We start from the raw sequence: 14,933 nt of genomic DNA on the forward strand, positions 1-14,933 counted from the left end.
CTCCCCTAAATTGCAGTGCATAAGTCTAGAAACCAATTGTACATTCAGTATGTACTACAAACACACTCCCTACTCATGCACATGAAAACAGGACTTGAATCTTTCAAACTGAAGAGCTTCATTGTACACTTTTAGCAGGTTGGATAGTGCTGCAGAAGTGGGTAAACTATCTTCAAACAGCCCAGAATTAATTCTGTGTTATAATATGTATTTCACTGGGGGAAATGTAGCTCTTTTATTTATGGTCTCCTCCTACTGTAGTTTTAATAATAAAGAGAATTGGCTCATTTTGGTACCACTAGATTTTGGTAGGATCAAATCAGCCAATATATTCAAATTACCAGCAGTCAAGTGATTAGAATTAACGTTCAGTACATGTACCTGTTCAGTAGATCAATTTTCTGTCCATTTCTTTAATTCATGCAGCCATAAGTTTTACTGATGTGATTTTCGTAACCCTTGACCTCAAGTGATTGAACCCATAACCATGTTCTTTTTGTACACCTGGGGAAAAAAAAAAGAGCATTTTTAAACTTTACAAAAGCGAGCACTTAATGGTTTTGTACCTTTTTTAGCATAAAGGAGATGTTAACTGCTAAATTGCTTAACTGGCATCTACACAATCTTTCAGACTGATTTAATAAATTCTGGAATAGTGTATCAACATAATCACATAGTTTTATAACCATTCAACAGCCGGTAGATTAACTGTCTGGGGTATTTTCCAAGCAAGCCCTTTATTCCGTTAAAGGACCACTATAGGCACTCAGACCACTTCAGCTCAATGAAGTGGTCTGGGTGCCAGGTCCCTCTAGTTTTAACCCTGCATCTGAAAACAGCAGTTTCAGAGAAACTGCTATGTTTACAATGCAGGGTTAATCCAGCCTCTAGTGGCTGTCTCATTGACAGCCACAAGAGGCGCTTCTGTGATTCTCACTGTGATAATCACAGTGAGAAGACGCTGACGTTCATAGGAAAACCATTGAGTAATGCTTTATGGGCGGTTTGAATGCGTGCGCTGCTCTTGCGCATTCGGCGCTGACATCGGCAGGAGAAGAAAAGTTCCCCAGCGCCAAGGGAGCCCGGCGCTGGAGAAAGGTAAGTGGCTGAAGGGGTTTTATCCCCCTTCAGCCCAGCGGGAGGGGGGGCCATGAGGGTGGGGGAGACCTAAGGACTACATAGTGCCAGGAAAACGAGTTTGTTTTCCTGGCATTATAGTGGTCCTTTAAGCAGTGAATGAAATAAAGTTGGACGATTTAATGAAAAAATTTATATATTTTCATGATTTGCTTGATTTTATGCACCTTGCATTGTTGGTCTTGTCAATAAACTGTGTGGAATTACTTTCTATGGTTCTTAAAACTGCAATGCACATGCATAGTTTTTCTTTTAATAGATTCATTTATTAATGTATCATTTTCTGTATCAATTACAAATAACATTTCACTTTAAAAAAAAAAAAAAAAAAAAAAAAAAAATATATTTATTTTATATGTATGCATTTGAAATTGACCCCTTTTTAGGGATAGGCAAATATTAATTGTTGTGCTATTATGTGGTCTTGAGGTCACTAGTCCTGAAGGTGTTAAACAATAGACTTTATCAACTGAGAATTAAAAGGCGTTGCTTATATCTGGGGAGATTTAAGCCATCTGTATAAAGATTGGGGCAAGAAATGGGCAGAAATATATAGTTTAGCTGCCGCCAGATCACTACAGAATACATGAAGAAATCATATATTTATACCAAGTAATGGAAATGATGGGAAAACCTGCAGTACTACCTCATTTTTAGCCAGTTAAAATTTAAATAAATTACAAATTCTATTTATATCTGTTTTGATTTTCCTTGTCATTTTAGTAATTGTACAGAATCTTTGAGAGACAAATTTGACACATCTCTCTTTAATTGCAGGGATTCCTCGACAACGGACGCCGGGCACCAGAGCAAGTGGTAATCCTGCGTGTGCTGCGTTTCCTTATTCGATTCATTTGGAGGATGCAATGACTGATCTTAACGAATCTCGAGCTATGAAGGAGAAACGCCTCATCTCTCCATCATCCTCGTTCTACTCTTTGCTTGCTTCCATTTTATAGCACATGTGACCATCAGCAGATATAACTATGCAATTCACATGCCTGCACACTTGCTATGTGGAACTTGGGGAGAATTCTGCTCTTCCCTGGAACATTACTCAGGCATGTTCGAAACGTGGAATTTTCTAAATTTCTTTAAAAAAAACAAAAAAAAAAACATTACAATCCAAGTATCAATCCAATGATACATTAATGAAATTTTAAAAGAAAAATAATTAATTGATGTATTTTATAGAGTAGACAAATTTTTATATTTTATGTACATAAAAAAAAGCTTCGTCAAACTTTTACACATCTACTGAAATATGCATTTTATCATCTGACCTGTGGAGATTACTGCAATGGTGAACCAGCGGAGCCGGAGCCACGTAGCTGCCTTACTTTGTACCGAGCATAAAATTGTGATAGGACAACACAAATGGAGCTTGTGTTCTTCTTAAGACCATACATGACATGGCTATCTTGGTGCTTGCTTGTGCTCTTCCAGTTTTACGGGCCTTTGTGAAATCAAGGTTTCCCAAACATTTCTTCAATGTAAACTTTTATATTCTTCCATAAAGACCTTAATAAGTGACTTGTCTGGGATGTGTTCACTTTGGTTCAATCATCATTGGAAGGATATATTACTGGAAACAATTGTTCGTCAATACGTTGCATCCATGTTGGAATTTACTGAATTCTGGGCAGTTTATAATTTCAATTTGCTTAACAAAAATAAGGCAGTCTTGCTCCATTCTAGCTTTATATTTGGCGTCCTCTCATCAAGGGTGAAAAAAAAAAAATATGGGCACTTCCTTTTACCTGTGTTAATGTGCAATGTGTTACTTTCTTGGTTTCTTTGGCTTAACAGTAAGGTGTAAGATGTAACTGTACATCATTTTATCTACACCTTGCTTACAGGTACGATACAAAAAGTACTTGGACATACCCGTCTGGGCAGTGAAGGGACCATATGTCTGTCTATAGGACCAACTGTTTCATGAATACTACATGGCCCAACTATTTTAAATCATCAGACAGAGCCTGCAACCAGGTTTCTGTTTGTAAAAGATGGGCTTGTTAATCTGGTGGGTAGATCCTATATGTTGCTGGTACTAACTGCAGCCACCACGTTGCATATATGCTCCAGATACATAATGACTTGTTCAATGCCTATTTAGATTGTACACAAATAGGGATATAAAGACATTCCATCATATTCCCTTTTTTACAATCAAATTTGTCCCAACCAATTTATTTTTTCCTTCTGTTCTTCAGCAGCACTAGTGTAAACTATGTAATGCTCGCAGTGCTGGTCACATTTCACAAGCACATCTCTGTATCAGATTTTTCCTTTGTGGAAATCCATATACTAAGCTCAGAATACTCCTCTATGCATAAGTGCACTTTTTTTCAGAATTCATGGGACTCCTTCCTGTGATTTCTTCTAAGCAGTATTGTCCTTTCTCAACAAGATAACTATTCCCAATGTTTTCCAGGAACATTAGTAGGAATATTTATCTGCTTTTTTTTTTTTTTTTTTTTTTTTTAAATAGTTCCTAAACTCATAACCCCAGAGTTCGTTCCAGAATTCATTCTACTTGTGCCATTTGCTGTAGATTGTGATAACATAATTTTGGAGCTGCAGACAAGCTTCTTGTGGCATTAAAACGCGTGTGTGCATGATGTATACATAATCACTCAAACAGCAAATGTTTGTAGTCCGTGCACATGTTAATTGCTTAATCTAAACAAATGCACATCTGAAAATATGTCCAACAAAGCGCAAAAAAAAGTAAAAAAGAAATTGTTAAATGTGATTTGAATCCTTCCACATAAAGGAGTTAGCAGGCAGATTATAGACCTGGGATGGTAAACATTCATGGTGTCTTTCCAACTCTTGTAGGACTCAAGTTCCTGTAGCTCCCTACGAAATGCAAGCTGGTAGAAAATGAAGGAAATTAAAGTTTAGCAGCTGGAGGCAATAAGTTGGATACCATTTAGTAGAGTGTGATGTTCAACATTTAAGCAAAATTGTTGAAAAAATCAAAGTTCCAGAATGGTTGGATTTTTTTTTTAAATAAAACCCCTTCCCCTTGCTTTCGAAAGCACTTTTTAAACCAGGTAAATGCTGATATGAAGGGTACAATCACATATTGCTCCATTTCTTGGCTTACTGACTAGTGCTGTTCTCTCCAATGTCGTTGAGAAAAAGAAACCGCTCACATTTTCATATGACTAGTTTGGAGCCTTTCCCTTTCTAAGTATGTCTTCTTTTTACAGCCACTTACATATATCTTGGCGATTTTTACAAAATCGTAAGCCACACAGATGACTGATATTTTCATATGATAGAACAATTACCGTATAACAGGTACACTTTGGTCTATTTGGTTACCAACCTGTCTGGAGTAGTATGATGTAACAAAACTGAACCAGACCTTTCTGCTTTTAGACATTCTAACACTCCCATCAATTACTTTATTTTATTTTATTTTTAATGTATGGTCGTGCTTATCTCCATTAGTTTACCTGATGAATTTTTTTTATTTTCTTAATTAAGACCATCTCAATATTCCAGAGTCTGGAGAATAAAATAGTACTGGACGCGTTTGTTTTATGTGGGCCAATCTGACACCAGGCCGCGTTTAGAGTCATAGAGCCGCTCTACAGGGCTCCGAGGTGTTGGTGTGGATTACTTTAAATAAGGGCTTGTTTTGCCAAAGATACGTTGTATTTAGTTTTGTTTTAAACTACTCACCCTAAAATACTTTCAGCAAAGATTAAGTTAAGACAAACTTAAGATCCATTGATCTAATTTCCATGTGAACTTTTCTTCTATATAGTTTGTCCATTGGTCTGGATGAGAGAGGATCCGTTAGGAAATATTGTCTGCCTTGCATTTTATGCTCCGAATCTTCCATTTATACATACATGTGCCTTTTTGAAGAAAAAAACCAAAAAAAAAAAAAACCAAAGAAATTAATATAGCATTCTTTTATCTATCATGTGCTTAACAACTTTTAAGTATTCCTGCTTTTTTAAATTTTATATTTCTCTGAGATAATCATTGTCCATATAATATATGCATCAGGTCTGGTTTTCCTTCTACATTCTCCTCAAGGTTTGTGGTGTTTGCTTTCCAAGTTGGTATGCTCGTTACTGGGTTTGTCAGCTTCTCATAACCTGCTAAGGGAGTGGGCAGTTGGTCATTCCTTTGAGAAGATCAGTCATATTGTTATATTGATGGCACCACACTCAATGCAGAACGTCTCCAGTAGTTGTTGGAGTTACTGGTACTAGTCCTGCAAGTGCTTTGTGTGGATAGTATCTTGTGCACAGGTTATGTGGCAATCTTGATTTTTTTTTTTTTTAATTTTTGTTTCTTGAGATCACTTCTCAGTGCCTTAATGCACTTGTGCCACTTTATTAATGAATGCTACAAAGTATACCAGAGCTATAATGTTTAATCTGTACCAATGAGTCAAAGTGGTTGGTGCTTTTAATCCTATAGTATGTTGTGCTGCAAACGTAACTTAGATTACCATACATAGAAGAGATGACTCTTCAGTAGGGATACAACTGGTTTTATGCCAATTGTTACTGGGAAATTACAGAGTAGTGGGCTGTCTGGATCAGTGTAAATCTAAAAGCATTGTATCTTTTAAAGTGTTGGAGCATTTTGTAGTAGAGGGGAATTTTTCTATAAACCCTACAATAAAAAGGCATTTTATTAGCTTTTTTTTTTTTTCATAAAATCACCAGTCCATGACATCTGACTTAAACGATAATATGCTCAGATTAACTTTCACCGCAACCTATTTAATACAATCTACAAAATGCAGTAAAATCATAAAATGACCTCAAACTTGTTAATCATTAGAATGAGTGGCACAATGCCTTAACATTTCACATCATTTTGGAAGAGCCTTAACAATTCCCTAATAAGCCAGTTGATCTAAAAACCTGTCCGTTGCTAGTTTCCTACCCTGTCCCAACTTTGCTTGTTTTCCTACTATTGGGGACACCAGGGAACTGTTCCCCAGCAAGCATAGTGCGAGTGCATCATTCGATATGCTCAGGACCCACACCGCGAATTGAATCTTTGTAGTCCACCGGTGGGCTGGTCTACTTGAATGGTAGGAAGCCTGGTGTGCGTATGCCCCTTTTCCGTGCAGACCTTTAACCCTTCTCATCAGCGTCCCGCTTCATCAAACACCAAAGTTAGGAGGTATGCATTCCAACAGATATATTGACGTGACAACATTTAAAATGGTTCTAAGTGCAAGGATCTTCATTCTTAGTAATAATTCAGTCAATGTGTTTCCTAGTTACTGTTCTGAATAAGGTCTTCATTCACATAGCTATAGTATGTAGCATTGTTAGGTCAGGGTAATCTCAGTATTTCAACATCTCTTTTAAATATACGGAGAAGGACGTTTTTAACCCTATAATTGCACAGTCTTGTTTTCTGCTTATTATGATATGTACTTCCTGCCTATATTTATTATTTTCTTTTCTTTTTCCCCCCCTCAATTTTCATTTTTTATTTTCCCCTCTTGTCTTGGGGAAAATGTAAAAGTAAGTAATCTGTGATTTCAAAGCCATTAGTTACCTTGTTGTGTTACTGTAAATACTGGTGTATTTATTTTCTGTTCATGATAACTGAGCCAAATCTTATTTTTTGATCCATTGAATCTCTTACTTCATTAAGTTTGTCCACCTCTCCTTCCATTTCAAACCTTGAGACTGTAATCCTTTACCACTTCTGCACCATAGGGTTCCGATGCACATTTCAGTCCACTCTGGCTATTAACCGTTCAAAAATGCAAGTTAAAACTAAATTTGTAAAAAGACAGAAAAACTAATCAAAATAGTGGAAGTTCTTTAAAATGTTGTCTGCCACCCGACACACCACGTCATACAAGAATACACCACTTATGCTCTAAAGTCTGGCTTAATTCAACTCAATCTTAATTTAAACCTAGTATTAGATCTTTATTGTTATATTTATGTTATACAACTCCCTAATTAACAAGGGACCTAGTGAGAGCCTATGGATTTATTCATTTATTCCTTTATCTGAAAGAATACACCTTGACAAACCACTGTGTTCTTTACCCAATTTTTTAAGTGGAGATATTTTGTAATCTTGAACCAAAGAACCACCTTGTATAACCTTGATGGGATGATATTTTACCCCGAAACACCTTGATATATCGATACAGGCTTAAAACTAAGGACATGTAATTTTATGATTTGTTGTCCCCCCTCCCTCCCCCCACCCCTCTCTTTTTTCTGTATCCCATCTTCCCCCCCTTTCTTTATTTGAAAAACAATAAAAGTCAAATTTGAAAAAAAATGTTGTCTGCCAGAGAAGAGTGCAATGTGCGCAGGCCACTCTGAAAACGACTGTACATACTGTAAATTTACTGTAATTAGCTCTTCTGTACACTTTCTGAAGATGTATATTTATGGCTTTTCATGTTATTTAATTTTCCATTTTTGTTAAGTTCCCCTCCCCACTCTCTCTTTAGTTTTCACAATCTTTGTGTTTTAACTTAGGATTTGCTCAGGCAATCCTTTTCTTCTGGTAGGTAGTATAGGCATATTAATTGCCTATTTCAACATCCTGTTACAAATGACGCCAAAGGTCTGACTTTTGTGTTTATATATTTTTTAAAAAAAAATGTATTCATATTTCAAGGCACTTTATAGAGTTCGTATTTAGTTTTCCTCTAAAAGATACCTTTGTGGGGCAGCTCTCATAAAGAGTGGCCTCCCCTAATTGTACATCATGAAGTACCTAAAATACTCATAGAACAATTTTTTTTATTTTTTTTTTCATGTTTGCTATTTTATAGGGTTGTCTATATGAAACATTTGGCCTTCATTTAATAAGCTTTCCAAATGCTCACTGTTAGAAAATCTTTGGAAATGATTTAACTACAAAAAAAAATTCCATAGACTTTTAATGGGGTTTTCTGTAGATAAAACATTTTGGAAGTTGTGTGTGTGTTTGTTTTTATTTTATGTTTTCCCCCATCCTTCTAACCGTATACAATCATTTAGAAAGCTTATTAATCGAGACCTTGGTCCTTATGGCTGGGCTCTGTCTGAAGGAACAACATTGGTCATCTGTTATGACAATCCCTTAATGCGGCAATTGATAGTTTTTATACACCGTGTTAATCTAAACGTGAGGGCTATATTTCACTCTTTGCCATTGATCGCGTCCGTGAATTTTGTAAATTTTTTTGGGGGGGGGGGGGGCTATGAAAGTGTATTTGTCTATATGTACAATTTTTCCTTGGTAGTAGATGTTGATCTTACTACTCATCTTGTTCACCTCTGGTATTATGGACCTTCATTCAATTCTTCATATATACATTATGGAATTTGCTTAAAATCCATAAAGTGAACCAGGTGCAATTTTTTTTTTTTTTTTTTTTTTAGTCTTCCATTTCAACTAACCTGGTTTGTTCAGTTTACTGAAATCAGAGGTGAGGGCTTTCAAGCAGGCTTTACAATGCACCCATCACCTGCAAAACAAATTGGATAACTTGTAGGCTTCAGGTAGGTGTAAATCTTTACACTTGGCTTGGGAAATTTATTACAATAACCTTAAATGTTTGGCTGAATTGAGTTGATAAATTGGATTAAACATTGTAGAACCAGAATCCAGTTTTAAAATTCTTATTGTCAAGAAACCTGTCCAGTAAAATCACACTGCTAGACTGTGTGTACCAATTCAGCTATTTTAAAAACATTTTGTGCATATACTACTTGTGCAGTCCATATTGCTTATTGACTTTCTCTGTGCATGTTGCAGACTCTCTATGGCTGTTCTCCTATAATGATGGGTCATTCTGGTATATGGAATGTTTGTTTGTATGCATGTGGTAATGTAAAATAAACAGAGCCAAAATCAGAGATCTAGCTCTCTAACATTGTGACGGTGTTTGAACACACAGGCTTGGTGGGATTGAGTGATCAACAAAACACCAAAGCTACTGAAGCCCATGGGGTCCTACTAAACCCCGTCTGCAAAAACAAAACAAACCCACTGCTTCACATGATTGCACTACTACAGTACAACTTTATAAGTGTCCTGATTTTTGTTTTTATTTTATGTATTTTTTTTTTCCCTCCTTTGGAATGAATCCAGAGAATTCAATCCAAACTGACTACTTTTAATAATTTGCACTTTTTTAAAATAAAATATTTTTTTATTTTTTTTTTCCCTGTCTTTTCCTGCAACACACATTTTGTAACTAGCTTTAGCTGTAGGATAACTTGCCCAGTTTAAAATATCTTGGTTTGCCAAGAGTACTTGCCCCAGTCCTAATGCAGGTTGTCCTTACTGTATAACTCAATTGTTCCACGAGGTCAGGTGTAAAGTATTCCTTTATCTCCAGTAAACCTATACTGTAGTGTAATGGTTTGCTTTGCCAATTCACAAAACACCACGTTTTAGGGTTTTGTCGCTGGGTTATGCAATTGGACCTTGAAATTCCATGCTTTTGCCCTTTTTATAGTGCTTCTCTTCTCTGGAAAGTTAAGGTCCCCTGGTATGTATACTGTTACATACTTTAGCAGTTTGCAGTAGACATTACATTGAACTTACTCTGGAATTAAAAAAAAAAAAAAAAAAAATCAGACTTCCTATCAATGGGCTGACTATGCAGAGAACCCAGAATAGATCTTTCAGATACAATCAGTAGAGACACAAAACCCCCTCTAGTACACCACCATTACTCTATGGGATTTTCCATATAAGTAACTCTCAATATGCCTATGTCAGCTGACTCTTGATTGGTCAACAGTGGTGGTTTGAGAAGGTGCTTAAAGTCATTCAGTGTGGCACAGAACGAGTTGTCAAACTCCAAGAATACTTGAGGAGTTTAGGGTATTCTCATTTTTTTGGGCACGCAAATGATTTGTAAACTATAAATGTAACATACCTTTGAAAATACACCTCGCACTACCCCTATTTGTATATGCTATTGAGTGGTACTCTCTTATGAAAACGCATTAATGTTTATTACAACCCTGACGATGTAAAAATAAAAAAGGCGTTAATGGTTTTTTTCTGTATTTCTCCATTAGTTGTTTATTTTAAAATGTACTTTTTTTTTTTTTTTTTTTTTAATCAACCAGCTTGTTGGTTACTGTATAAAAAGCATGTTGATTTAGGGCATGGGTGTTTATATGAAACAGAAGCACTCATTCTAATTAATCACTAATGTCTTTTCATAGGACCCAGCATTTATGTAGCATTTTTAATGTCATGCAATTTTCCCTGGCTTTCTTGCATTTTGCACTGATTATTTTGACAGGGTAATTGCCACTTTTCCTGTGCAATATTGCTGTATATAACGCAGTTTGTTTTTGTTTTTTTAACCTTTTTATGTTTCTGAATAATTTTATATAAATAAATGTTTGAAGAATTTTAAGTTGTGTTTTTTTTTCTTTCTTTTTTTGTAGACCATATTTATAAAAAAAATTTGTTCAGATATACATGAAAATACATAATATATTCTTAACTCTAACGTTTTCTTGTCCCTACTTATTTTAAGGTCTCCCCACCTGCATTAACCCAAAAAATAGTTTTTCTTTTTTCTAGCGCCCCCACATGGGGGGTTCTGTTTTACTCGGGAGACTTCACTGAACACAAATATTAGTGTTTCAAAACCGTAAAACATATAATAGCGATGATATCAGTGAAAGTGAAGTTTTTTGCATTTTTCACACACAAACTGCACTTTCACTGATGATATTGTTGTAATTTTTTTTTTAATTGTTTTGAAACACTAATTTGTGTTCAGTGAAGTCTCCAGAGTATAACAGTACCCCCCCCCCGTACAGGTTTTATAGTGTTTGTGAAAGTTACAAGGTCAAATATAATGCTTGATTTTCCATTTTTTTCACGTTGCTTCTGTTGCCTTTGAGAGCGTTTGGTAGCCCAGGAATGAGAATTACCTCCATGATGGCATACCATTTGCAAATGGGGGGGGGGGGGGGGTGTATGTTCAATCTTTTTTTTAGTAGCCACTTAGTCACAAACACTGGCCAAAGTTAGCGTTCATAATTGTTTTTTTGCATTTTTCACTCACAAATATAAATGCTAACTTTGGCCCGTGTTTGTGACTAAGTGGCTACTAAAAAAGACTGGACATATCCCATATTGAATACCCTGGGTTTTCTTCTTTAAATATGTACATGTGAGGTGTGATTCAGAGATTTGTGACAGATAACAGTGTTACAATGTCACTATTGATGAATTTTAAAAATATAGATTTTGAAACCGCAATGTCCTACTTTTACTTATAGCCCTATAACTTGCACACAAAAAAAAGCGAAGAACATGTTAACATTGGCTATTTCTAAACTCAGGACAAAATTTTGAAACTATTTAGCATTGGTGTTTTTTGGCGGTTTGTAGATGCGTCACACATTTTGGGGGTCATGTTAGAAAAAAGTGTTATAAATAAAATTAAAATAATGGTGGCTTTAGAAAGACCATTTAATGGTGAGAAACTGTATATAATATGTGTGGGTACAGTAAGTGAGTAAGAGGGAAAATTACAGCTAAACAAAAACACAGAATAAATGTAAAAACAGCCCTGGTCCTTAACGGTAAGAAAATTGAAAGTCTGCTCACTAAGGGGTTAAATAGTAACACTTGCTTTATTTTATTTTACAATTATCAAGGAGCACTGTCCACCTCAGTGGATTTTAAGATGCTTTATGAGTCACATCACGAGGTTTTGCATCACAATCCTTTTTTTATTTAGGTTGATCAATCTTTTTTAAATCTTAATTTTAGCCGTTATTTTTGTCTTTCAAATAGTCCAGAGTCAGACTGAAATATCAACACACAACTGTGTAATATTACTGTGAAATGAAATAAGGATTTGACTTACAAAGATCATTTAAAAAAAAAAAAAAAACTTTTTATTTTTCTTGTGCACAAAATAAACAGCCTTAGTACGCCACAACAGCGGTATCAAGGTACACATAAGTTCAGTATGCAATACAAGTTGTGACACTTGCTATTCAGGCACATTTTTGTTTTAGTAGACGCAAGGTTTCAACAGTTAGTTGGGGGGGGAGTAGCGGAGCTTTTGCTAGTTTTTCGTTATCACCATGCGACGCCAGACCGAGAGATCAGCCGCCTCACATTAGGCCTCATGCTGTGTGGAGTGCGGCCAACAGGCTCCAAGTGGGTCATGGACCGCAGTATCAGTGTCCTGCCCAGTCATGGGTCAAGTAGGTCGGGTTTTGTCATCTGTTGCAGGCTTTGTGTGGCTAGATGTGCCATTAATCACCCTGGTTTCTGAGGAGCTCTGCTAAAGCACGTCTGTCCTCCATGCTTGTCAGGCCCCGGCCCCCAATTTTTAATTTTTAACATAAAGTTTGTACCAAGGCCAAGAAAATTAAAACATAAATAGGGTAATTTTTTTTTTTTTTTTTATCTGTTACATTAAGTATTATCATGAGATTGCAGTTTGGGCAGTAACAGTTGATGCTTTTATTCAAATCACAGCAGTTCATAAGGCAATTGCTATAAATCCTATCGTGTAGTTTTTCGTTCTGGCAGTAAATTTATATTTCAGTAATTCTATTGAGTTTGAAGTGAGTCAAATACATAAGTGGGGAAGCAAATGTAATCATTATGCAAGAACTTTGATGCTGTTTTTGTTAAATATATTTACATAAACAATTCAAGATTTCAAATGAGTGCAAATAAACAGGGTGATAGAGGACAGCCTTTCCAGGTTTCCATTTAATAAATTAACTGGTAAGATCTAAAACCACTGTAGTAGTGGTTTTAGATTCTCCCACTGACTCATTTGAAGCTCTATTAATATTTTAGTTGCCTTGTTTCCCGTTACGAGTCATTGCAGCTGCCTCCTTTTTCATCACCAAGTTATTCTGATATATTCCAACTTATCTTCCAATCCAGTGCTTCTCATAGAATAGCATTGTTGACAACATGTACATGTGTGGTAATCGCCACACTCCTCCAATCAAATACTTCTCATAGAGATGCAGTCAACACAGTGCTTCAACGTACTCGTGCAATGCATAAAAACATTGAACGTCATGTAACTGACTTGGTTCTTACAGGGAAAGCTCCATCTTGCGGCTGTCAGGAAGACAGACCGCACAGGTGTGTTTAGCCATATAATGTAAACATTGCTGTGACTCCAAAACAGCAATGTTCTACATTGCTGGGCCAATGCATTTAGACCACTTCTTTGAGATGATGTGGTCCAGTTGAGTACAGCAGTGTTTCCCAACCCAGTCCTCAAGGCACACCTACCAGTCCAGGATTTAAGGATTACCCAGTTTTGTCTAAGGTGTTTTAAGAAGAAAAAAAAAACAAAACACCTTAGACAAAACTGGGTAATCCTTAAATCCTGGACTGGTAGGTGTGCCTTGAGGACTGGGTTGGGAAACACTGGAGTACAGTGACATCTTAAGATTGTAGAATACTCTTTTCCAATGAACGCTAACAGGGTTATTCACTAAAGTGTGAGTTGCCGGGAATTCAAAATAAATTTAAAATTTAAGGTCAAAAGAGCTGAAGTAGAAACATTCTCCCAGTCTATTCTTCCAGTTCTGCTACGTTGGCCTTTAAATGTGCAAAATTACTTTGCATTCCTGGCAATTCTCACTTTAGTAAATAACCCCGTATGAAAAGCCTGTTCCGTGTTTTTTTTTTTTTTTTTTTTAAAAGATAGCCCCAGAAGGTTTGTTAATGTTTTACACCATCTAAGTTTGCTTGCTGCCATTAATAAAGTCTGTTAATTGTTTTAATGAAGTACAGGGAATTAATGATTAGCTAACCGTTTCATGTAAATTTTTTGTATTAAGCGTAAAATACATGCAGATTGTGCATGATTTGTCCGGTTTAGGTAGGGTGTAGTGATTATTCTGGTTAGTTTCAGGCAAAAGAATAATGTAGTCACAGAATATTTTTATAATATAATTTAGTGAGATCTCCTGGGACAGGAGAATAATAATTTAGTAATATGTATGATTTAGAATTATTTAAAAATCTTTATTGCACCTGTATTGAATTATTGTACTAACTCCATTTTAATCTCACATAACCTCACATTATGACAGACCCTCCATTTTGTCTACATTACATGACAGAATTTCCTAACAGCATTTAGTATAATGAATAGACTGTATTTTCTATAAAGACATGACTAACCCCGGAATTGCTGAATCTCCTGTAACATGCAACAAAGTATAACCAAGGCCAGAGCCAAGGCCATGAGAAGCAGGCCGAATGAAATGTTCTATTCATAAAAGAACCTTGCACCTGATCATGAGACTGACATCACTAACTACGTAAAATGACGCCCAAGCCCCCCTTTCCACCGAGTAAACCTCATGCTGGGAAAGATGGTGCTTGAGCCATCTGTCCACACCCGTGTCCAGAACAATACCACCTCCCGGTGGGAGGACACCTAGCTAGTCACTCAAATCCCTGAGCCAATTAATAATATTGATGGGTGGACACTGATATAGCCACTTAACATTTAATCCAATTAATAATGTTTATTTGTTATTATCTGATATTCAATGATGATGTCATTTTGCCTTTAAAAGGGTCTACATACCCGTTTTCTAACCAGATGCCATTAAATTTTCTGAAGTGCTTTTAACCTGAACTCCATGTGTCAGTGTGAACTTACTTCTGCGTATACGCAATTTAATCATCTCAGATTTGGACAGGAACAGATAGACATTTAAACATATTTGTTTATTTCTAAATTAATCTACATCATGTATATCGCATATGTTATTTCTGAATAAATGATCAGTTTTAAGGTTGCA

At 36.0% G+C, this 14,933-nt stretch overlaps 1 protein-coding gene and 1 long non-coding RNA gene across 5 annotated transcripts in view; one reads left to right on the forward strand and one right to left on the reverse strand.

Annotated features, from left to right (window-relative positions):
- Positions 1–14,933, reverse strand: part of LOC134587360 (uncharacterized) — a 748,302-nt gene that overhangs the window by 119,288 nt on the left and 614,081 nt on the right. The window contains exon 7 of the long non-coding RNA XR_010086628.1: positions 382–504. This is a non-coding gene — a long non-coding RNA (uncharacterized LOC134587360). The remainder of the gene's footprint in view (positions 1–381; positions 505–14,933) is intronic.
- BCL2L11 (BCL2 like 11) overlaps positions 1–14,933 on the forward strand; it is a 189,589-nt gene that overhangs the window by 55,881 nt on the left and 118,775 nt on the right. For 3 of the 4 annotated variants that reach the window (XM_063443674.1, XM_063443673.1, XM_063443675.1), the window contains exon 4: positions 1,915–4,147. In XM_063443674.1, coding sequence (XP_063299744.1) covers positions 1,915–2,007 — 93 coding nt within the window. In that variant the 3' untranslated portion in view covers positions 2,008–4,147. Of the gene's footprint in view, positions 1–1,914; positions 4,148–14,933 lie in introns of those variants that run through there. The other variant, XR_010086627.1, reaches the window with a different exon arrangement.

The sequence above is a fragment of the Pelobates fuscus genome, chromosome 2 (genome assembly GCF_036172605.1).
Source record: "Pelobates fuscus isolate aPelFus1 chromosome 2, aPelFus1.pri, whole genome shotgun sequence".
In the NCBI taxonomy this organism is placed as follows: Eukaryota; Metazoa; Chordata; class Amphibia; order Anura; family Pelobatidae; genus Pelobates; species Pelobates fuscus.